This window comes from Vigna angularis, chromosome 8, assembly GCF_016808095.1.
Source record: "Vigna angularis cultivar LongXiaoDou No.4 chromosome 8, ASM1680809v1, whole genome shotgun sequence".
In the NCBI taxonomy this organism is placed as follows: domain Eukaryota; kingdom Viridiplantae; phylum Streptophyta; class Magnoliopsida; order Fabales; family Fabaceae; genus Vigna; species Vigna angularis.
The window spans coordinates 27,073,346-27,099,496 of NC_068977.1; the positions used below are offsets into that span (position 1 = coordinate 27,073,346).

The 26,151-nt window shown below is 32.4% G+C and overlaps 2 protein-coding genes across 8 annotated transcripts; both read left to right on the forward strand.

Moving 5' to 3' along the window:
- Positions 1 to 841: 841 nt before the first annotated feature.
- LOC108345285 (glutaminyl-peptide cyclotransferase-like) lies at positions 842 to 5,512 on the forward strand. Its single transcript, XM_017583876.2, has 11 exons — positions 842 to 1,059; positions 2,666 to 2,722; positions 3,485 to 3,520; positions 3,664 to 3,728; positions 4,011 to 4,074; positions 4,177 to 4,294; positions 4,383 to 4,480; positions 4,640 to 4,710; positions 4,863 to 4,893; positions 5,085 to 5,139; positions 5,246 to 5,512. Exons 1-11 carry the CDS (start codon positions 874 to 876, stop codon positions 5,377 to 5,379), a joined length of 915 nt encoding a protein of 304 aa, XP_017439365.1. The 5' UTR covers positions 842 to 873; the 3' UTR covers positions 5,380 to 5,512.
- A 9,089-nt stretch (positions 5,513 to 14,601) lies between these two features.
- LOC108345706 (NADPH-dependent aldo-keto reductase, chloroplastic) lies at positions 14,602 to 24,185 on the forward strand. 7 transcript variants are annotated; one of them, XR_001833730.2, is made up of 9 exons: positions 14,602 to 14,782; positions 19,378 to 19,428; positions 19,575 to 19,651; positions 19,751 to 19,838; positions 20,150 to 20,425; positions 20,567 to 20,815; positions 21,016 to 21,195; positions 22,427 to 22,493; positions 23,915 to 24,185. XR_001833730.2 is itself a non-coding variant. In XM_017584403.2 (7 exons), exons 1-7 carry the CDS (start codon positions 14,663 to 14,665, stop codon positions 21,100 to 21,102), a joined length of 948 nt encoding a protein of 315 aa, XP_017439892.1. In that variant the 5' UTR covers positions 14,603 to 14,662; the 3' UTR covers positions 21,103 to 21,313. The 7 variants fall into 7 exon arrangements, 4 of the variants coding, with proteins under 4 accessions (XP_017439892.1, XP_052723041.1, XP_052723042.1 ...); XR_008244783.1 differs by having other exon boundaries at positions 22,442 to 22,493; XR_001833731.2 differs by lacking the exon at positions 22,427 to 22,493.
- Positions 24,186 to 26,151: the final 1,966 nt, after the last annotated feature.

A 26,151-nucleotide genomic window follows, 5' to 3' on the forward strand; every position in this document is an offset into this window, starting at 1 on the left:
TTTGAAAGAAGACTCACACTGGAGAATCGAAAGAGTGGCAGAGAACGGAAATCGAGTTTGCAAATGTGCTAAACTTCGAAAGAAGAAGACTCAATCCGCCAAAAAGGGTTTCTGAATATTGTTTCTTTCCAAAAACACCCTCCTGAACAAGCCGATTCCATTTAAAAATTAAGCTAATCATTTTGCAACACGTGGCGTTTTCAAATAATTGGCAAAAATTTGTTGTCAAAGAATCATTTTCCATATGAATAATCCTAACAAATTACATTAACAAATTTATATAATTTTTACCCAAAATATCAATAGAATTTCGAAAAACATTAGTGCACCTTTGAAACATGTAAGATATAACCATACCAAAAATATCTATATAAACACATAATACACACAATAGTTTGTTAAATAAAATACTGTAATATAAAAAATAATTAAAACTTTGTAAAATAGATATGTTGTAACTACCAATTTTAAATATTTCAAAAATAATATTTAAAAATAAATTATTTTAATCTAGTTTATAATTAATTTTCTAAATACAATTTAAAAGTTATTATTTAATTTTTATTAAAATTATTTATTATAATATATATATATATATATATATATATATATATATATATATAGAATCATTTAAAATATGATATTTATAAAATTAAATTAAAATTAATAATAATATAAAAATTAATTATAAAAATATTTTATTAATAATATAATAAATAAAACATGAATATTTTTTAATCTAATAAATCAATATAAACAATATAGACAAAACAAACGTGCGTACCAACGTGTAAGTATTGTTTTGAAGAAACACCGACATTTTACACTTGTGAGGTGTATAATAGGATTAGCAGCTATCACGTAACTCCTTAAATGCGTTCCTCTTTCACCCTTTCACCAACACTCTCACCTTCCATGGCTGCTTCTCTCCTTCTCTCCCTCATCCTTCTCTTATCAGTCCTTTCGTCGAACAGTTGCTGGGCGTTGGAACACCGAATTTCCTATGCCAACTTCTCCATCGTCAATGTCTTCCCTCACGACCCACAAGCCTTCACCCAGGTCATCCAATTTCTATTCTTTCTTTTCTTTTTTGCCTCTTTCAAACTCTCTTTCGGTACGTCCAGAGACAAAACCCAAAATGTACTTTACTTGATATGTATAAACACAAAAATTTGAGAGTATAAAATATAACCTAAAATTTGAAGAGAGAAATCAAAATATAATTCATTATGTCTTTAAAAGAAAGTATGTTATAATGAGGAATGAAAATATAAAAACTTAAGCAATTATGTTGTTAATTTTTTTATTAATATTTATGTTTTTATTTACTATAATAATTAAAAAATAAAATATATGTTTTTAGTCTTTATTACAAATTTCTCATCGAATTCTGTTAATTGTTTTAAAATTTAAATCATTTCACTTTTTACTTTCTTTTTCTTCTGTTCGATTCAATGTCTCATCTCTAAATTGGTGATGACTTTGTAACTTTTTTTTAATATTAATAAAATGGTTTGTGTTAAAAAAAATAGAAAGGTTTGCTTTTCTTACATAGATGAATATTTTCATCGACCTTTTACCTTTTTCTTAAGAAAAAACATTGTACAAATTTATTAATATTTCCTCTCTAAACCAATTTTTAAAAACTATTCTATTTTCTTTTTAATAAAACAACACAAAGAGAGTGAGAAAACGAGTAAAGAATTCAGAAAAAGACAAAATTATTATTTATTTAGTAGAGAGAGTTCCACTTAGAAAAGTTTGTCTCTTGAATTAGACGAAATAAACATTCTATTTTGCGATTTTATAATTTATTAACCAGGTTATGTGATGATAATTATATTTGTTTTACAAGTTTAAAAAATATGATTGTTTTGTAATTAATATAAACAAATAAATAGTTAATGTGAAATGACAAAAGATATTTATTATTTTCACTTAAAACGTATTATATAATAAGTGAATAATGACCTTCCCTCACATTGATGATTATAACGATGACGGGTTTTTATTAATATAAGTGATAACGTAAAAGTCATTTCGAAATATGATGATCTCCTTATTAAATATTATAAACTCTTATATTTTAATTTTTCAACATTTTAAAACAAATAAGTAACATAATAATCTCATCACCCAAATATAAAAAAGTAAATAAAGAACTAAGACTCAGTTGAAAAACAAAAAGAGCATAGATACTCAATCAAATAAAAAATTAGTAGAGTTTAAAATTTAATTAAACCTTAAAAATATATTTATTTACTTTTCAAATTAAAAAACCTTATTCTTTTTATTTTTTATTTTCCTTAAACCAAAGAACCTAATGAGAATAAGTTGTGTTGACAAATTGAAAGTTTCCATATGTTTAATATTTTTAAAGCTAAAATTTTATTTAATATTGTCCAATATTTTTTTTTTCAAAACTAGTTTTAGTAACTTAACGTAAAAATAGAAAGAAAGAGGAGGAAAGTCTTAAAAAGGGAAAAAAAGAAGTTTTGTTGACAATCTCTCATAGATAAAACTAATTGACACCCTTTCAAGTAATTGTGTGAATATTTGGCCTTATGTTGAAGAGAGAGTTTATGTTATTATTAATTATGAAATACCAAAATGTTGATTTGGACATTATTTGATTGTTGGTTTTGTTTGTTGTTATTGATTTCAGGGCCTTCTTTATTATGGAAATGACACCTTATTTGAGTCAACTGGCCTTTATGGGCAGGTAAACATTCTTTAATTCATTCTTATATTATCACCATTTAATTATTTTTAGTTCTTATTTAATATTCATAATAAAGATTTTAAAATTTTTAAAATAGTATTTTAAAAATGATAAAATAAAATGTTTTTAAGTATAAACATCAAAGGAGAGTTTTTGAACCACTAGATTATTTCTTTAGCAAATTATATATCTCCATTTTAATTCTTTTTATTTCAAAAAGTGATTTCAGTCCATATCAATTACTCTTGGATTGAATTTTTCCTTCCGAAAGAATGTATGAGTATTTTAAAAAATATTTATGTTGGAAGATGTGAAATTCGAACTAGTAAATTAAGAGATTATCTATTGACTTCTGTAATGAAAATGACTTCATAAATTAAACGAAATAAGAAATTAGATAAAAGATTTCAAATGAGAATTTAAAAGGATAAATCCGTAGATCAAGGATTTAATTACAGTTCGATTATTAAGCTTAAAGCATCATCTTGGTCAGTTTAATGATAAACCCTAATTTTCAGTTAAATAATTTTAATAAAACAAAACAAGTTTTTAAATACATTAAATAAGCTAAAAGTAAGTCCAAAGTCATGTTCTAATTAAAATTTAAAATGTTAATTATTTTAAAAATAAAAAATATTTTTTTGAAAGATAAATAATTAAAATATTAAATATGAGATAAAAGAGAAAACAATTATTATTTTTCTTTCTAATTAATACTTGTTTTAAAATTGCATTTAACCTTTCAATAATTCGTTGTTTCAGTCATCTGTTCGAAAAGTTGCTCTTCTTACCGGAAAGGTACAAATATACTCATTTCTTAAGCTCTTACTATACACTTGTTCCAATTATTAGTTGATTTGGATTTCAAATTACAACATTTTATTAAGTTATGCAGTTCAGTGAGAAGTATAAATTTTGTAATGATTATTTGTGACATGCAGGTTCAAAATATCCATAAGATGGATGATTCCTTATTTGGGGAAGGTTTAACTCTCTTCACTAAGAGGTATTAAAAGATAATCACGTTGCATTTTAGTTTTCTATTTAGGTCGATCGGTAAAGAAAAAATAGTAAGATAATATATAAGTTAAAGACACATAAATTTGTTGTATTGAAATTTTAGATTGAAATTAATATTTTAGTTTTTTATATTTGCTCTTTCATTATTTATTGGTGTCAAATATCTTGTTCCTTCTAAAATCCTAAGGCTTAAAAACGAAAAATAAGTTATTTTCACTCTAAAATTCGATATTTGGATGCATTCTAATATCCACTGCACTTTATGTAGGTTGTATCAACTGACTTGGTTGCGGAAAGATGGTTTCATATATGACCCTAAAAATTCAAACCAAGTTTGTCGCTTTAACTTTCATCTCTTTTACTTTTCTCTTTTTCATTGCTTAGGAATATTTTTAAACATCCATGCTAAAAGTTAAAGATAAAAAATTGTATAGATTGGAAGATTTAATCATGATATGAATGATGGTTGGGGTCTGGCAACTGATGGAAAAGTGTTTTTTGGAAGTGATGGCAGTTCAACGTTGTATCAACTTCATCCTCGAACATTTAAAGGTTTGTCTATCGAAAGGAAGTTCCATTCTTTTTGTGTTGATAATTTGTGTTGTATTTGATGGAATTAACATTGGCATATTTGTTGCAGCTCTATCAAAACATGTTATCTACTATAAGGGTCATCAAGTATACAATCTCAATGAATTGGAATACATAAATGGTGAAGTTTGGGCAAATGTTTTACCCGTATGTCTTTCTCTGTTTCATTATTATTTTAAGTTGGTTTTGTTTGTGATTTTTTATTAGTGCATAGTCAAATTTGTATTTTTTTCAATCAATAAATTTGTATTTTTTTTAGTGCATAGTGAAAGAGTTTTGTTTGTGATTGACATTTTCTTTGTGTAGACTGATTGCATAGTGAGAATATCTCCCAATGATGGCAGAATTCTTGGATGGATTCTCCTCCAAAATTTAAAGTAATGTTCTCTTTTTCAGCGCCATTTAAACATAGAATAAGTATTTTACGAATAAATAGTTTAACAAAATTATTTATTGAAGTATATAAAAGCAGAACATTTCTTTATTCATTATTAGTTGCTTAAAGTTACATTTGGTCTATCATACGCAGGAAGGAACTTGTAGATGCTGGAGAGATCAATGTAAGGAGTTGATTCTTTTGATATTAAGATTATATTTATTGTATATATGTTGCACTTTCGTAATGTTACTATGATATAAAAATATGTTATATGAAAACAAACAAAATGTTACTCTAATTTCTTTTTTGAAATAAAAAATAATCATTAAAGTTGATATTGTTGCACTTATATTCATATCTTTCATCTTTAAGGAGAATGACATTTTGAATGGGATAGCTTGGGATGGTAAGCAGAAGCGTATATTTGGTAAGTTCTTTTTTTCTAATTATTAAATTATCGATTTGAAATTTGTTATTCAATTAATGTTCTTACTTTTTCTCCACAAATAAGTTTAACATGTGTTTTGTTACAGTAACTGGAAAATTATGGCCAAAGCTGTATGAAATCAAGGTCAGTCCTATAACGACACCCATCGACGAAGGAACCATTGAGAAACTTTGCTTGCCTGAGCCTTATTATCCACCACAAGGAGCTCAAACTCATTAATAAAATATGTGCTTAAGCAAAATCAAAAAGGAAGACCTTAACTTGGTTGAGGACTTTAAAATTAGCTTTGGAATAAATGTAAGATAGAAGATATTTTGACATTAAATAAATAAATTTGTAAGTTTATCTTTTATTTCTTATTAGATTAAATATGTTTTTTATTTTCGATGTATTTTTTAAAATTGTGTTTTCTCTTATATTAAATATATATTTATTTTATCTATGCATTTTATGAGAAAAGTAATGTAAAATATAATTCCAATAAAATTGTAGGTTGAGAGTTTATTATGTAACAAACCAAGTTTTACAGCAAATTATAACATAATCTTCATGTGATATTTCTTGGAGATGATGATTTTGTTGTACACGTAGATAAAATATTGCAAAATACTTTTCCTTTTTGTATATATGAACGTTATTTGTTTTAATGTTGTGATATTGCACCGTAAGCCATGGGAAGTTTGGCTTGAATGGCTTGCGTGAAAACATGATGCGAGGTGTATCCCGCGAGTCATGGCATTAGTGGGTCATTCCTTTTTTGTTTTTAGTTCTATAAAGCATTCAATCAGCTTTTAAACTCACAATCAAAACTTTCTTTTCTCCTCCAAAATAAACTTTATTCTACAAGCATTTTTCTTAATTTTTCTTTCTTTCTTTTCTTATCTCCTTTTATTATGGGTTTATTCTTTTACTCTCTTTAGAGTTCCTTGTTAGTTTTAAAATCTTCAAAATTTTTGAGAAGTTCCTGTTGTATACTGGGGAGCTTGCGCAATACACCGCGGATAAGTTCTTAAGGACAGTGATCTACACCTTTCAGAAAATCCTTGTTCGTGATCTTTATTCTTTTTGTCAGCTTATACAACAATCTTAAGGACTTATGACTGACATCAACAACATGCCTTTGGAGAGCCAAACCACTGTTTTTGGAACTCAAACAGTCCTTCGCGAAATCATTTCCGGGGCGTGTTAAAAGTCGAGGTCTTCTCTAGAAGAACTTCTGTAGGCTGGCAAGGTGCTTGCAACAATGGTGATTTTTGATCGCATTTGTATGGACCGCGGATGAGGATGAAGAAGAGGAAGACAAGACGAAAAATTGGAGTTCGTTGGAGTTAGGATGATGAATCCAAATTTTACTATGTCGTGCCTTTGTAATGTTTGACGAAAGGTGGAGAAGATTTCTCTCCAGAGAAAGAAAAATAAATAAGAAGATGAGGCTGGGTACTTGAGTAATTTTTTAATACTTTACCTACAAATGAGAGAAGCACAACCAGGTATTTTTTGGTTTACCAATCTTAAATATTATAAATTATGGGGGTATAGGTAATTTTACTTAATTACTCGAAAAAATAAATTTGGTTTTTCACCTAATGATGCTGATAAATGTATGTATTCTAAATTTGAAAATGGTGATTGTGTCATTATATGTTTGTATGTGGATGACATGTTAATTTTTGGTATATGCAATGATATTGTTGCTAGAACTAAACTATTTCTAAGATCGATTTTTGAAATGAAAGATATGGGTGAAGCCAATGTGATTTTAGGTATTAGAATCATAAGGAAGGGAGATAATATATTACTATCCCATGAACAATACATTGAGAAACTTCTTAAAAAGTTTGGGTATTTTGATTTCAAACTCGTGAGTACCCCTTATGATGTTAACTCTAAATTAATGAAAAATAGAGGAGAATCATTATCTCAGCCTCAATATGCCCAGATAATTGGGAGCTTACTGCACTTGATGAGCTTTTCTAGACCTGATATTGCTTATGCAGTAGGTAGACTGAGTAGGTACACTCAATGTTAAAATCAAGAACATTGGGATGCACTTTCCAGGCTTATGAGATACTTAAGAGGTTCAATGGATTATGCCATTGAATACAATGGATTTCTCGCTATACTAGAAAGATACAGTGATGCTAACTGGATCTCTGATTTATATGAGACAAAATTCACTAGTGGTTATGTATTTACACTACGGGTGGTGCGATTACATGGAGATCAACCAGACAAACTATTATTGCAAGATCAACAATGGAATCTAAGTTTGTCGCTCTTGAGATGGATGGTAGTGAGGCTGAGTGGTTGAAAAACTTCTTAGCAAACATTCCACTAGGAATGAAACCTACCTCATCAGTGTCAAATACACTGTGATTGCCAATCGACAATAACTATAGGTAAAAACAAGAATTACAATGGAAATAATAGACATATACAATTGAGACATAATTTGGTGAAGCAGCTGCTAAAGAGTGGAACTATTTTCATTGATTATGTGAAGTCAGAACGAAATCTAGCAGATCCTCTGACAAAACCCTTGGGAAGAAATATAATCTTAGAAACATCGAGGGAAATGAGACTTAAGCCACTAGCAAACAAACAAGTGATGGTAACCCAACCTTTGTGATTAGAGATCCCATGAATAAGGTTCATATGGGTAAAAACAAGTCACTTGTTAATTCTGATAGCACTAATTTGATTTTAAATCAAATATGTCCATTCCTATGGTGTGTGAAAGTGCTAGAGACTGCATTATTGAGAGGTTAAACTTTTGTAATTAAACAAAGCTTTTAGTGATCTTCATATCCTTTATGGGTCGTGTATGATTTGTAGCATACACTATGAAATCACGTATATGAGTGTCAAGTGGGGTTGCTTGCATAAGATCTTGGCATGATCTCTAGAGCACTCATGAATATCGGGCACGTGCATGGCTTAGTAAGCGCATCACAACGATAACAACAAGGATTGTGGGGGTGTACTATGATTGATAAACCTCTAACACACTCAAGTGTTTTGGTTCATATAGCTTGCTACACCAACTACACTGTGTGTTAAGTTTCTTGATCTAAGATTGGTTCATATAACTTGTTATACCAGTTCTGATGCATTACATCTTATGAAACCCAGAATAATTTTCTTGTTTCGTTTTTATATTTTGCAATATGTTGGGGATTGTTGTACATGTAGAATAAAGTATTGCAAAATACTTTTCCTTTTTGCAGATGAACGTTATTTTTTTTAATGTTGCGATATTGCACTACAAGCCTCGAGAAGTTTGGCTTGAATGGGTTGCGTGAAACCTTGATGCGAGGTGTACCCCGCAAGTCATGGCACTAGTGGGTCATTCCCTTTTTGTTTTTATCTCTATAAATAGAGCATTCAGTCAACTTTTAAACACACAACCAAAGCTTTCTTTTCTCTTCTAAAAGAAACTTTATTCTACAATCCTTTTCCTTAATTTTTCTTTCTTTCTTTTCTTATCTCCTTCTATTCTGGGTTTATTCTTTTACTCTCTTTAGAGTTCCTGGTTAGTTCTGAGATCCTCAGAAATTCTGAGAAGTTCTGTTGTATCCTTGGGAGCTTGTGCAATACACCGTGGATAAGTCCTTAAGGATAGTGATCTACACGCTTCAAGAAATCCTTGTTCGTTATCTTTATTCTTTTGTCAGCTTATACAACAGTTTTATGTGTTTTTTATAAAGTGAATGTATAATATTTTATTATTTTTAATAAAATATTTTCATAAATCTCTTATTAGCTTGATTATTGAAACATTATGAATTTTTTATATTTGTAAAAGGTTTTTTTGTGCATTTTTTCTTAATTTTTGTACCTGTATTATATTCTCCTGATATTAGGAGTAAAAGTAGATTAAGTGACTCATTAACGTCCTTAAAACAAAAAAGCGATGCTAATTAATTTACAAACATGTATGTAAGGTATTGAAGAAAAGGAGAAGAGAGGAAAACACAATTTGTATTATTACGTTGTGATAAAAACTGATACAAAAGAAAATTAGAGATACATCATGTTTATAGAACTAAAGAATGACAAAACACAACAGAGATACACAAGCTTAAGTCATTTTACATAACATTGTAAAATTTCACTGTCTATAGTATTTACGTATTTAGTCAATGTTTTGAAGCATAAAACTAAAATAAACTTAAAGTCATTGAGTTACGCTTCAAAGTGAAATAGGAAAAAAATTCAGTTGTCCCATCTGACATAAGCTTTTGTTTTCTTTCCCTTTATCACTATTTTCATCCTACTTGGTTCAAGAAGGTAACTAATGCTACTACCAAATTGCAAACTAATACACCCTATTTTGTTCAGTTCGTGACCTAAGCAAGGATTCTACTCGTCCTTTTAGTTTTGCAGTAAAAACCTGTGAGGAATCCAAGTGTGAGTCCAAGTCCCACATTGGATAAAAATGAAAAAGTAGAGCAGTATATAAAGGTTATAGACCCATTAACCCATTGCCTTAAGGTTTTTGGTAAAGAGTAGTGTCGATCCCTTATATAGTTGGCTCAAATGTTATTGGTGTTTGTGTAACCCACAGGTAACCTCCTCATCGATAGACCCAACAGTGGTATCAAAGCCTGGTTTGTCTTAGTGATCGGCTCAGACGAGTATAATAATCCCTATACTGAAAGTCTTCCTGGCAAAGGGTATCCAGGTAAGCGAGTTCTGTTAAGATACGACGGTTGGAAAGGGCTACTCGTGGTTGTGGTTGGTTGGCAATGCTTCCGTTGGAGGGGAAGTGTACCTATGTGGAAGGGACTCACCCTTGAAGGAGAGATTGTTGGAAATCCAAGTGTGAGTTCAAATCCCACATTGGATAGAAATGAGAAAGTAGAGCAGTATATAAAGGTGAAAGACCCATTAACCCATTGCCTTAAGGTTTTGGGTAAAGAGTGGTGTTGATCCATTATATAGTTGGCTCAGATGTTATTGGTGTTTGTGTAACCCACATATAATCTCCTTCTCGATAGACCCATAACTTTTGAATATTGTTTCTAGAGAGCACAATGTGATTCTTTTGTAAACATGATTCATGAACAATGTGCATGCACAGAAACATGTAGAAACATGTACTAATGCGTAAAAGACCAATAAAAAAAATAGAACATTCGGGCAATTAGTGCTCAACAAAACGATTTTGCCAAATCAAAGAATGAGAGAACTACCATTGCGAACACACCACGACCACACAAACGAAGAATTTTCTCAAGTGATTATGGACTACTTTTATTTGTTGGTAATGATGTAGTAGTTTACGACGATGTTATCAACATATATTTTATGCATATACTTTATCAATGCAACTCCCGACAAATATTTTCGTGACATAACCTGTCATTAAATCCACCGATAACAAATTATTATTAACAAAATGCATCTATTATTAAATATTTGTCGGTAATTTCAATATTTCTTTTAGTGAAAGTAAGTTTTTTCACGAAATAGAATTAACTTATTTTGAAAGAGGTTAAGTCGTACGTAATGACGACATTGTTTGGAAGAGTTCACCAAATGTATGTACGAGTTCTAACCATTGTGATGAAGTCATAGCACATGATGACGACTTTTATGTAATATGAAGTCAACCCTTTCTCACATAATTTGATTAAAAACATAAAGTTAAACGCTAATTAATTAGAAGAAATTGTACAAGGTGCTTACTATTTCTGTTAAAACTTTTACATAAGAGAACTCGTGCAAGCCATTAGTAACTTCAATGGGTATCATATTTTAACCAAAGGCATGTTCACTTTTGACACCATAATTAAGTATAATTTATTTTGAACTGAAATTATCATACATTCTAACGAATTCAATGTTAATTGATTTTGAACTGAATTTGTGTAATTTTATGATGAGTTTAGAGTAATTGGTTTTGAACTAAATTCGTCACTTTTGACAACTTTAGAGTAATTTGATTATTAACTGAAATCATTATTATGTGTAACAACTTTAGTGTATTATGAAAATTTTGGAGAATTTTTAAATTTGAGAAGTAAGCACACAACTTGGTCTCTAGGATTTTTTTTTTCAAATGTAGAAATAAAAACAGAATAAGATCAGCCTAAAGCCTCCTACAAAACCATATTCAAAATGAACAAAACAGGGCAAACACTAGAGAACAATTTAAAAAAAAACATAATAAATGTAACTTGATAAATACAAATTTAGGAAAATTCATACATCAATAAAATTAAAAGAGAAAATATTCGTCTCTCTCTTTCTTTGCCTCGTTTGGTCGCTCTTTCTACACATACGAGAAACATCAAAATAAAGTATCCATTTTTAATAAGACAGAATTTTCCATGTACCTTTTTTCAATTTCTTAACACAACCAAACTATGTATATTGGTTAACGATGAGAAGAACAAGATGTAAAGGAAGAGAAATAAAAGGTTAGAAGGGAGAAGCGCAGGTGACAATGAAGTGAAGGAAAACGACAACGTTTTGATGAGGAAAAGGAGTGGAAGAAAACAAATATACTAAAAAGGAGAAAAGAAAGAAAAAAATAAAAAAGTGAGAGAAAATTGAAAGCTTTGGTTTTTCGTTTCATGTTAAGGTTGGAAACCATAGTAATAACACTGAAGTTGTCATACATAATGGCGATTTCAGTTTATAATTAAATTACTCTAAAATTGTCACAAGGAATGTCCACTTCAATTCAAAACCAATTACTCTAAACTACTTGAAAGGGTGAATCAATTACCACTTAAGTTGACAATAGTTCAAAATAGTTTATATTAAAGTTGTAAGAAACAAACAACTTCAATTAAAATATAATACCCGTTAAAGTTGTCGGTAGCTTGCACGAATTCTTTTACACAAAATTTTTAACTCAAATTGCCGGTCTCTAGTACGTTTTTTTTTTTTACAAATTAATGTTTAATCTAATTATGTTTTTAATCAAATTATGTAAGGTAGTGACTTTATATTACACTTGTCATCACATATTATGACTTTATTACGATGGTCAAAACTCGTGCATGTTTTTGGCTACTTCTTCCAAATAATATTACTATTTCGTATCACAACTTAACTTCTTCCATAATTTTCTGTTTTAAACGAGACCCATATACATACTTTTTAAAATAAATTAATCAGGTTTCGTAAAATCTAGAGCATGTATAATTCTTATATTTTATCACAAACCTGTAAAATGTTACTGATTAATTTTCCGGTCTTCCAAGTGAAAAAGAAAATGTCTCCTATGGACGGATTTACACCCAAAACTAAGGATTCAAATGTACAAGAATAAGTTGTAGCACATAATAGTACAACTCTATCAATACTTTTACGAAAAAAAATATTACAATAAACACAAATATAATTCATTTTATTTTTGACACAAATTAATTTTAATCTTAGATAAGATCATTTCAAAAAGTTTATTCACTTAGTAAAAAACAGTCTTTTAATGCGTCTTATATGTCTCGGTTTTTACAAAACCGAAACATATTAAAACGCGGTGATATTTTTGTAATTAAGACAAACTTATACGTCTCGGTTCACTAGGAATCAAAGCCTATGCACTCTACTGCCTCGGTTATCTAGGAAATCAAAGCATAAAACTGTTCATTCTTTGAAACCGAATGTTCCAATCCCTTTTGTCGACCTCTACGACTTCAGTCTTCTCTAAACCACGACCTAAAGGCCTTACTGACTCGGTTACTTGTAGAACTGAAGCCTATGCACTCTACTGCATCGGTTATCTACGAAACCGAAGCATAAATCGGACGTTCATTCTTTGAAATTGAACGTTTCAATCCCTTTTTTTAGCTCTTTAGGCATCGGTTATCAGATAAATCGAGTTAGTAGTGTTCCTACTGCCTCTGTTATTTGTGGAACCGAGGTAGTAACTCTTTCACTGGTTCAAATTACTTAAACATGAAAAGAGTTTACACAATTTTCTTCTTCCCCTAGCGCACGCCTCCTCGTTCTTCTTCTTCCCCTCCCTTCTTCTTCTTCTCGTGCAAGAGCGTCTTCCTCTCCCATCTCCCATGTGCCTTCTTCTCGCGCTCATCTTCCAACCTAGCTCATCTTTCCGGGTGCGAATAGAGTCCCATGCATTGTATTGGAACCTTGAGAGAAGCAAGAAGATGTCAGACGCGTTCTGCAACGACTTCAAGAAGCAAACAGAGGTTTTGTTCTTCTCCCTTTCTTTGTCTCGCGCGAGAGGGTTGCTAGGGGGTACCTATCTTCTTCCCCCTTTCTCACTGGTTTTAGGTTGGTATTGCAGAGAAGGGAAACACCAATTTTTTCCCTATTGTTGGTTTCTCTCAACAAACCCTATTCAGAGGTTCTATTCCCAGTCTCTTCTCTCTGCCATTTATCTTGAGCGAACCTGCGAACCTAGAAGCTTCAAGCTTCTTTCTTCTTCCTTTCTTGCAGACAACCAACTTGGGAGGATCATCGATGGCAGCGAAAGAACGGTGAAGACGCGACTAGGGTAGGGTGAGGGCGCGACAAGGGCACTATGATGGCAGCGAAAGAATGACGACGACGCGGCTAGGGCTTGGCGAGGTGTGAACCGTTCGGTTCAGTACCAACTGAGGCCTAAAATAAAAATAAAATACACTACTGCCTCGGTTAGCTAAGAACTAAGATAAAATCTTACCCTTTTTTGCCTTGGTTTGTAACTAAGGCAAAAAGCCTACCCTTTTTGAGTCGTATATATATACCTCGGTTGTGGAACCGCTGCCTATAAACAAAAATAATTATAAAATACTTTTATCTCCTTAGATATATTAGATACAAAAAAATTGTCTAATCATACCCATATAAAAAATTAATTAAGTATTATAAAAAATGAAAAAGTTAAAAAAATGATTTTTTTTAACTTTATTTCATTATTTTGAATAATCTTCATAAGCTACTTTTTGGAAAAATAGTTAAAAATAATCTCTTCCACTAAATTGGTAATAAAAATGTTACCAGCGTTCCTTATTATTTGTGTCATATTAGCATTGATAGTATTAGTACTGACGAAAGAATGTATTAACTTATTTGAAAAAAATATAAACTAAATTAACTAAAATTCTTTAAAGTAATATGATAAAACCGAAAAAAAATTAATATTATGAAATAAGATTAAATTGAATGTTTTTATATTTTAAAACTGTATTTGATCTTAGACTAAAAAATCCCGACATGTGTTTTCTATAGAATTGTATAGAGAAACTGTAATATAATTTTCCGTTAAAAATATTATTTTATATAAAATTTATAAACTATAAGTGCGAAATACATATATATAATTTAATTTAATAATTAATAAAATACAATTTATAAATTTAACTAAAAAAAAAGTTAACCTTACAACTAAAAAAGGGCATTACTCGGTCATATTCTATTTCATCAGTGACAGAAACAAACTCTATAACAGACTCTGCCACCCACAGTGAGGCAAGAAAAGTCCATTCTCTTTTTCTACATTTTTCAGCGGCACCATTGAAGCTTTCGGTTTGCGAGACAAATGTCGAACGATATTCGATTCTTCGACCTCAACACGGGAGCCAAGATCCCTGCCATCGCCTTGGGAACCTGGCAATCCGATCCCGGCGTTGTTGCTCAAGCCGTCGCTGCTGCCATCAAGGTTTTCTCGTTACCATTTCGATTCTCCTTTCAATTTTGATTTGATTGGTTTTATTTTGATGATTGTTGATACTGACCGTTACGTTACGCTAACATGTATTTGTTCATGAGCGTGTGTGATCGTTTCACTGTAATTGCACTCCAAAACTCTTGAGATGCGGATAAATGTCACTAATGATGTTTGGTCTCTCACAATGGTCATGATTGTAGAAGAATAATGACTATGATCATACATGCGCCGATGTGTTTGAGCATTTTATGATTGTTATCGCATCGTGATTGAGTAGTGGTTATTACCACTTTCGTGACCATTATATGTATACCCCAGGACATCCATTTAAAATACCTTAATTAAGGACGATCACTACCACTATAGTCATCGTTACAGTTGATGTCGTTGTTATTAGTATCGCAATGGGACGGTATGGTGGTGTGTGAATTTCAGTATACCTCAGCTTTTTTTATTAGATCGTTTGAAGTGAAAACGCATACCTATTATTGTCTTGAATATTTGATACATGGAAATTTGTGAAATGGTTGTTTCTGTAATTGGGAGTAGTACACTTGTATCACTTTGAACATTTACTAAATAATTATATATATATATATATAATACTAATAAAAGTTTAAATTAAGAATATTTTAATACTTTAAAACTGGTACAACAACAAAATAGATGTATAAATACTTATTCTTACTCTATACCTAATATAAAAAATTGAATATTACTTAAACTCTTATTTAATCAAATTCAAATATTATTTAATATTTAAAAAAGTTATCTTTATGCATAAGTTTATTTCTGAAGGTGATGAAATTATTGATGACGACTATAATTATAATTGTGCTGACAAATGTCTTGGTGATGATCGTGAATAATTGTGGCTGGAAATCTTCTATAAATTTGTTTTTTCTTTAGGGAAGTTATACTCATGATATTTTAATATGAATTCTTACGTGTTAGTGTTAGCTCTGTATATTACTTTTAGTACTTTGAATTTTATTACTTGTTCTAGGACAAAGTAAATTGTTAATGTACTTATTTTTTTCTACTTAGAATAAATTAACAAGGTACAGTTTAGATGAATTTTAATAAAGTCGTAACTATAATTTCTTGTTAATATAGTTGACTTAAAATAAAATTAGGTGTGCAAACCTCACTAGCATTTGCCAACATACCCTTGCTTTTTGGATAGAATGAGAAAATTTAAAACAAGACAATCTGAAATCGTAATCCAACTCTGTCTATGTATCTATGATAACCTTAACAGCTGATTTATTCTAGTTATAAACAAATTTTATCATCTGAAGTGTATCACTTGCTTTATCGAGTCAAATTCTATTATAGCACTGCCGATATAGTGTAGTCCCGCCACATAGTTATTAGCATAAAACCTTGGATCAGACAGTTATATCGAGCAATTTTATTAGTTTGCACAATGCTTCTCTTACTCGTTTGTATTCTTCAGCTCGATCTGCTCCTTCCTGGAAGTTTCTCTAAAGAAATTTGCATGATAGGGAATTCTCTAAGTTCACTTTATGTGTTGCTGGTTTCAATCTATCTTTCTTCTAATCCATTTAAGAAGCTTTGAGTCTTTGGGTTTATATTTAGCGATCCTATTTTCAGTTTCTCAATGTCAACTGATAATGCTTCTTTCTTTTTATATTAATCTTTGGAAATCGATTTCTGACTCTATGGTTAAGTCATATTGTTCTTAATGGAATTGATTAGAGTGATTTACTTCAAATTCAAAGATTTCTATCTGCTTTATATATTCAGATTGAGTTTTGAACATTGGGTTTCCCCCTAGGATCTCTAGTACTTCTGTGCGTTAATTTTAAAGGATTTAGCGCTAGGAGAGAGATTCCTAAGATGTTTTATAGTTCTCAGTTTGCAGTATCTGATTGAAATGAAAAATTAGAATTTTTACTGAATTCCGTTTTTGTAATGAATTCAATAGCTTTTCTTGTAGAAATCGAGCTGGGAGGTATAATACCAATTTGTATTATCTGGGAAATATACTCTTCATTATGTATATATATAAATTTTCTGGACAAACTATCCAGAACATACAAATACAAACACAACACATTAATCTCTCAAACTCACAACATACAACTCACAACACACAACCCATTTTCACTCTTTCTCTCACAAACATGGAGACTCTCTCCTTTCTCACTGCCCATTCTCCACGGTGCACACACTACAAGTGTGTCACACGACCACACCTTCCTCTGTATTTTCTTTCTTCTCGGTGGTGGGTATTTTACAACCACTTCTTCAATCACTTTTATAAGTGAGTTACAAACAAAAATCCAAATAGTGGTTAGTGAAGTGGATGGCTACTTTCGGTGTAGTGTGGTAGTTACAATCATCACAAACAAACAAATAAAACCGTGTGGACCCTTTTAAAGTTTACCCAACAAAACTCCCCCGTAAACTTTAAATTGGTCTTCTTACACTATATCCCATCATCTCGATTTTTTTCTTTTCTCCCAGATCTTCTGCTCCCTGTTCTCGATCTCTTCTCCCTGGATCGTCTAGGTCTTGAGTGTTCTGAATTCCTCCTCTTCAAATCAAACTTTTCCCGAAGCATTCGATCTAGTGGCTCAAATCTCCGCTGCTGGTGCGTCTCTAGAACCCGATCAACCTCTTTACCCAAGAGCTTTGATAGGTCCTTCCACTCCTCGATGACGCACACAAAACTTTCGAAATCATCCGTTCATGATTTCAAACTCTTCTCCACAACTCGGCTGACAGGCAGCGACTCTCCATTTCTGCCGAGTTGATCTGCCACTTTCTCCTTCAAATTTTCAAACTTTGTCTTGCCTAACACAGTTGTCCCCTGCACGCGTCTATTGAAGATGCCTCCTTTGCTATCTTCTCACCGCTGGACTTCTCTGTCCTTCACTCGCGTCTCTTGAAGATGCCTCCTTTGCTATCTTCTCACCGCTGGACTCCTCCTCACAGGCGTCCTTTTCAACTCAACAATATGGGTCACAGATTTGCTCTTCCTTCTCTGTGGGTACTCGTTTCCCACAATCCACAACATCCCAAACACCGGGATCCAACAAAAGCTTTCATCTGCAGACTCCAATCACCATAGTTGACACACTCTGTCAACTGAACTAGGGACACTGTTAACAAGATTAGTCATCTCTTACTCTCTCTCTCTTTCTTTCGAATACTCAAACTCTCTCTCTTTTTCACTATCCTTTTTTCGGACACTCAAAGTTCTCCCAATTAAATCAGCTACATTTTTTTTTAACCCACAAGAATGAATTCTCAGCACCTCTCGGCTCTCCTTCCCTTGTGCACACTGCCTTTCAAAATGAAAGATGGATCCTTTTTTCTTTGGCCGTTCTCATGTGCATGTTTTTTTTAAAGATTTTTTTTTTTATAACTTTCTTGAATCCATCTTTTGTAGTGCTCCTGGACGCATGCTAAAAATAAGGGGTGGCCCTCCACTTTTCTCAAAAGCTACATCTTTATTCTTTTGTCCTTCTCTTCCACATTTTCCAAAACACATGGAGAGGCCCTCCATTTCTTATTGCTCCTTTCAAATGAATCCAAGTGAAACCCTCTCTCACGGGCTTCCTCTTCACCTCACGGCCCCCTCTTTTATTCCCACACGGCTTTCCACTTCAAGTAAGGTATACACCCTTAAACAATGGGACCCATGCCTTCTTCTTTTCTTCAATGGCCATGACCGAGAGCTATGCTCTCCTTCTTTGCTTGCTGCCGTGTGCACTTCTAAAACGCTGCTGCTTCTTCTTTTCCCTGCTGTTTGGTGGCTGCTCCAATACGTTCCAGCCCCCTCTCTTTGCACACCAACACACCAACTCTCTTGGCTGCTGGACTTCATGTGCGGAAGACGCCATCAACACGTTAGCCTCCAACGTCGTTGTCGCCCGCTCCAGCCCCGGAACCAGCTTGCTCGCCTTCTCCATCTTCGGCACCAACCCCTGCGGAAACGCCTTCGCCACTTCCAGCGTCTCCCCCGGCTCCTGCGGGAGACACTCCAGCTCCCTCTCCTCTTCAGTGGCGGCTCTCCCTCATACTCCTTTCTCTGCTGCTGTGTCCGAGAGCTCCTGAAGTCACAGCGTGAGCACCTTCCAAAATGAAATCAGCGCCAGCCGTGACCTTCTCCTCTTCCATCCGTAGCTCTGATACCAATTTGTAGAAATCGAGCTGGGAGGTATAAGTGAGTTGCACACAATAATCCAAATAGTGGTTAGTGAAGTGGATGGCTACTTTCGGTGTAGTGTGGTAGTTACAATCATCACAAACAAACAAATAAAACCGTGTGGACCCTTTTAAAGTTTACCCAACATTTCTTGCTTCCTCGTGGTGTTCTACATGTGGTCCTTTTCTTAGTTTTCTAGTTTTGTTCCTTTAATCTTCGGTCTTGATTTCTTTAGTTTTTGGGGACTTCTTGTACCTTTCTGTTCTATCATAATAAATTCTTTATTTATCTAAATAAGATTATTATTCTCTGTTTTGCACTCTGCAACAACCAACTAGTTTCTCTTTCACTATTTGAAAATCTGTGATTCATTACAAGGATCTTTGGTTTTATTAATTTGATGCAGATTGGTTACCGCCACATCGATTGTGCTCACATCTATGAGAACGAGAAGGAGGTAATTGTCACCACTAGGCGTTTGTTCTTGCTCATTTGGTGTCATGTTATATCGATTAAACAGCACAACTAGCTATTTTCAGTAAATGATTGAAAGTGATTGGTCATGCTATGTGTGAAGGAAATGATTCATTAAATCTGATGCAGATTGGCTCTATGTTGAAGAAGCTGTTTGAGGAGGGTGTAGTGAAGCGCGAGGATTTGTGGATTACATCTAAACTCTGGTTTGATTTTAGATTCTAGACTAATCAGTTTAGTTCCGTTTTTAAGCTAAATTAATAGTCTTCACTGCTTATAACTCAAGGATTTAAGATGATCTGTAGGAATACTGATCATGCTCCAGAAGATGTACCGCTGGCATTGGACAGGACTTTGAAAGATTTGCAGCTTGATTATGTAGACTTGTATCTTGTATGTAATATCACTAAAGCTCACAATTTTCTCAACCTCTCTTGTTATTTATAATCCACATCTCTTAGTTCTCTAATTATTGCAGCCCCACAAAGTAACTCTAATTACTCTACGAACTAAATCTCCCTGACTGTCAAAGCTAAATCTCGTAAGCCTTAAATAAGTAACTAATGAGTATAAGTAAAAAACTAAATTAACATTTCTTGCACTGTTTAGCGGCTTTTGTTTTGTTTTAGATTTTTGTTTTTTCAAAATTGGGTGCATTGATACTGATGATATACACAATTGAAAACTCGGTTGTGTCTTTTCAGATCCACTGGCCAACTCCAATGAAAAAAGGAACACAAGGCTTTAATCCTGAAAATCTTGTGCAAGCAAACATACCTAACACATGGAAGGCAATGGAAGCACTCTTTGACTCTGGCAAGGCTCGGGCTATAGGCGTAAGCAATTTTTCCACCAAAAAGCTGGCAGATTTGCTGGAAGTTGCTCGTGTTCCTCCTGCTGTCAACCAGGTGGAGTGTCATCCTTCATGGCAGCAAGAGAAGCTGAGAGCTTTCTGCAAATCCAAAGGTGTCCACCTCTCTGTAAGTTTATAACTCTAGACTCTAGAATTGTCTTCGCATTATGGTCGCTATTTATAAACCAGCCTGTTTGTTGTCATGAAACATTATCTTGTATCTAATTTTTCTTATTTCATCTGTGATCTTTTTATCGTACATGTTTAGGGATATTCACCTTTGGGTTCCCCTGGAACACCCTGGCTTAAAAGTGACGTCCTTAAGCACCCAGTTTTAAATACGACTGCGAAGAAGCTAGGCAAAACTCCTGCACAAGTAGCTCTTCGCTGGGGACTTCAAATGGGTCAAAGTGTGCTTCCCAAGAGTACAAACGAAGCACGGATAAAGGAGAATTTTGATATTTTTGGCTGGTCTATCCCTGCGGACTTACTCGCTAAATTTTCTGAGATTCAGCAGGTAACATTATTTAATTGTCAACCTAGAGTAAGAGTTTATATCTGATCCATCTAGCAAATCCCTCTTTGTATTTTTTTTTTCTATATTTTTGCAAGCATGATATTTGGAATTTGTCAATTAATAAGTATGCCACTTTGATCTGAAATTCAGTTTGATGGAAGCATTGTCAAGTTTTATGACAGGGGTGGTTGTTCTTGCAGGCAAGATTACTGAGGGGTACCACATTCGTCCATGAAACTTGGGGTGCCTACAAAACTGTCGAGGAATTATGGGATGGTGAAATCTGAGCATCTGCTATGTTTGTTCGATGGAGTGAATGGAACGTGGAGTAGGAGTTCGTCACTGTCTTTGGGTGTAGGGTTCTGAGAAACTCTGAATAGGTGCACTGTTCAATTGTTGATTTTAGCAAATTATATTAAATTACTGGTTGGATCAAACTTAGCATCTTGACACTCATTCATATTTCTCTTTGATATACAATTGAGTGATTTTCATTAAGGATACGTTTGCTACAGAATTAAGTAAAAAAAAATGAAATAACAATGAATAAAAATCTTATATAATTTAATTAATTGTTATTTTTATTTAATAATCATATATGACAATGAATAAAAATCAAATATATACTTAATTATTTTAACAATAAAATTCAAACAAAATTAAAAAAAAATATTTTTTAACTAAAATTATAACTTTTTATTATATTAAAATAGAAACATATTATTTATTGTACTAAACTGACTATTTATTCTATTTGCTTTTAAAATTTAATACAATTTTAGTTCAGGTAAATTTTATGCTTTTTAATTTTTATAAAAATATTTTTTAATTTCAAATCCTTAATGTTTACTAACTACTTTTTTTATTCATGATTAACTTAACACTAACATTAAAAATATTAATTGATATAATTAAAGTGATAAAGAATATTCCAAATTAAGATATATTAGGTTTTTGTATACAAAATTTATTAAGTAATATAAAGAATATTGTGAGATCAATAGGAGGGTCTGATGTAGGTTGGAGAGGAGGGTCTATTGTGGATACCAAAAGAGGGATTTGCTGTACATGATAACCTTTCGTTGAGTGGAGTAGGGGTAGTTGTGGATGGGCACATGATAACCTTTCGTTGAGTGGGGTGGGGGTAGTTGTGGATGGTAGTGCCGTAGGAATTCTTAATATATAGTGTGCATGTCGTTGCTTCTCAGGTTTTGTTATCCTCTTGCTTTTATCAGCATGTGATGGACGTTCTCATGGTTTAAAATAAAGTGAAACATTGTAAAGGATTAAGTCACTATGAAATAAAATTAAACAAACATGTGTACTTATAATGATTGACTTTTGTCACAACATATGGATATCCTATTTAGCACCAAAAACAAGTGAATGTAAACTTTATGCATACAACTTTGTACTTGCTATACATTACAACTTTGTATTTCAATTTAAAATTTAAGAAAGCACAAAAAAATCTTCTAACTCAATCATCGTCATCATCCTTATCGTCATAATGGTTATTGTTGTCATCATCATCATAATCATCATGTTCTTCTTCTTCCTCGTGTTCTTTTTCTTTTTGTATTTCTCCTTCTAATTCTTCAACACCATTAGGGTCATGAAATGCAGATACAGGTTCAACTTCAATAATTTCATGGAGATGTGACATTTTCTCAACTTGGTAGGGGATATCCTCTTCAACCTCATTTAAGTCAATGTGATCCCTAGGCTTGGTTTGTATTGCAATAGACTAACCACGTTTGCTAATGTTGTGAAATGGTGGATGTAAGACATAATTAACTTGTCTAACATTACTTGCTAGAATTAATGGATCAGACAGTCGATATCTTAAACTCATTTCTAGTTTGACAATATTATACCTAGGATCCATTCTTGTACTACTTCTAGAAGGATTAAATCATTCACAAAAAAGAACTACTTTCTTTGGGTAAGTAGAAGTGTTGCACTCTAGCTCATATATTTTATGAATTATCCCATATAAATCATCATAACCACCCTCTGTGAGGCCCTTGACAAACACACCAAAATTAATTGTCTTCTTTCCTTTGGACCATGCATTAGTATGAAACTTGTACCTATTGGCAATACATGTGTCATTCTTTGACGCATCTCATGGGTCAATCTGTCAAATCCCTTAACTCTTGAATTGTGGGATTTAATGACTAGTTATAAACTTACAAATATGTCACAATCAAAAGTTACATGAAGTGTAATAACAACTGCTTTTTTAATTATCAGAAACATATACATACTTCATATATATCTAAACCAGTGAGGAAACTCTGAGTGTATTCAAATACAAGCACTTCCTTCTAAGACTTACTCAACCACAAGGAATAAGTTGTTAAATATGAACACAATTAGTGACTATAAAAATTTTGGGATTCACAAGTTAAGAATGAGTTTAGAACATACTCAAGGTATGATGTAAGTTCAGAGCAATTGATTAACACATGCATATGAACAAAGTTGAATTCGACATCATTTAACCAATTAGTGAACTTCTTGCCTACGTGATGGTCAACTTGTCGAAACATTAATAATGTTGAGTGACATGTTTGAGTTAGTCATTATGTTTCATTCCTAACATTGTTGGGTGATAGTATGAAGTTTTTGAAATAATGTGAACAAAAGTATGTTGTCACACGATGCAAGTAAGCTGCAAAGATTGATCATTCCACTCTTGCTTTGTTTTTTACTGAATACCTTAATTCTCCTATAAACCTTTCAAATGGATACATTCACCTATATTATCACTAGTGCAGCGAAGGGAAACGATCCTAGTTTTTTTTTAATATACGCTTCAGTTTTAGAACCGCGACATATACAAGCGAGGTAAAAAGGTCTGACACTTTAGGCCGCGGTTCCAAGCGCGGTAATACCTTGAAGGCTACTGCCTCGGTTCTTTAAAAACTAAAGTAGTATAGAAGAGAAAAAAAAGGTGGGTGGAGGGGTTATTACCTCGGTTGAACCGAGGTAATAACCTGGGGATATAAATCAACATGTTCTAATGTATTTTAAATCTAATAACTATGAACTATTATATAATCTAACTAAATGTTTTGCAATTGCTTTCCTCAGGAATGTTAATGGCTTCTCAGGAATTGGAGTAGGAGTCTTGAATCTCTGCACAAGACACATGATATTAATTAGTGTATAAGAATTCCAAATGATAGAGAAAAACAAAATTCATTAAATCTAAATATTATTGTTTCTCATCCTCTTGTGATATGGGCACATATAATGTGTGTCATCCAATACATTACGTTGTATCCGCACTCATATGACTATCACAATTGTAAATAGTTAGTGAAAATCATTAAAACAAGGACATATAGTCTGTTACACTTTAGTATCTTTATAGTCTGTTACACTATAATATACCATCATAGATAAGATGTTCTCTAATTTAGGTTGCGTTCAACTTTCTCGCATTCAAACAGTTCACGCAATGATATATAAACTTCACTTCATCATCACTTCTACCCTCATTACGTTGCGCAAATTGTATAAATTCCTCTACCCTTCTCTCGTACTCAGCACTAATACGTGGTAAATTAATCCAATTTCGATCCATACGTAAATATTCTACAAAATTACAATCATACAATTATACAATATATTCAACATACAATCAATTCAATCATACAATCAAACAATTAATAAACATTCAAATTATCAATTCAAACATAATTATTCATATTTAACACACAAAAAATTAAAAATTAACAAAATGAAAATTAATAAACAGAATAATACAATCATACAATCAAACAATTAATAAGCATTCAAATTATCAATTCAAACATTCAATCATACATAATTATTCATATTCAACCTATAAAAAATTAAAAATTAACAAAATGAAAATTAATAAACAGAATAATACGAACCTGGGAGCGTGAAAAACCACACAACAATGGAGAAGATGGAACAACCCGCGGTCTGAAACGGAACAAATTTAAAAGAAAAAACACAATACCTACAAAAATATACAACAAAACGTAAGTTTGATAATCCAAATCAAGGTGATGAAAAATAAGGAAGAAAGTCCTTCTACAGTAACGACGGCGTCGCAACGGTGGCGTAAGGAAGAAGGGAGAAAGGTAGCAGCGACGTATAAGAAGAAGAAGTTGCAGAGAGAAATCGTTGGAGAAGAAGAATTGTTCGCGCTTTCGCGAATTTTTACTTTGGACAGGGACTACTACCTCGGTTCTTCAGACAATCGCGGTCTATAGTCCCAAGAAAAATATTCAAAATTAATTTTAAATGGCATTTTTGAAATTTTGATTAGGCATTTTACCTCGGCTACGCGCCCAACCATGGCAAAAGAGGTTTATTACCTCGGTTCCCTAGCAACCGCGGTCAAAAACCAATAAAAAGATATATATTTGAATTAATTTAACATTTCAGGAAATCTGAAAAGACATCAGGAAGTGGGTCTATGGCCTTGGTTTTGCAAGCAACCGAGGCCATATACTCTTTCAGAAAAATCAGTCATTTAAAACGTGAGATAGGGGTTTCTAGCCTCGGATATGTGGACAACCGCGGTCAAATCCTCTGCACAGATTTTTGGCAGGTGAAATGTCTTTTATTGTCAGTTCTTGCAGACTTTATGGCTTCGGTTATGAGGGCAACCGAGGCCGTATACCACTTATGGTCGCAGTTAAAATAGAACCGCGACATATATGTTAGCGAAAATTTCAAAAATGCCACCGCGTCAGCTTATGCTTCGGTTTCTATTCAACCGAAGCATAATAAGCGTGTTAAAAGCCCATATTTTTACTAGTGTATACTGGTCCATCAAGTCATGCTTCATATGGAAGATGAATAGGAAGATGTTTCATTGAATTAAAGAATACAGGAAAGAATATTCTTTCCAATTTGTAAAGAATAAGTGGAATATTTTCCTCAAACAACCTTCTTATTGAATTCTCCTTTGGCCTCATTAAACATAAATCTTTGAAGAAGTGATTAATTTCTATTAGAGAATTAACATGTGTATTGACAAAGACCTAAACGCATTTGGGAGTAATGTCTCCATATATACATATGGTAATTATGACTCTTTATACCACAATATAGAGCTAAATCTTTTCTTAAGTTGTCATTATTTTTTGTTTTGCCACTAACATTCATCATGATGTTGAAGATGTTGTCAAAGAAAGGTTTTTCAATACGCATGACATTGAGATTATGTTTTAGTAAAGTTATCTTTCCAATACGGAATGTACACTCCATTTTAGGATGTCACAAGTTGTGATAAATTTCAAAATATTTCAGGTGGAAAAACAATACTAATAAAAAATTTACTAATT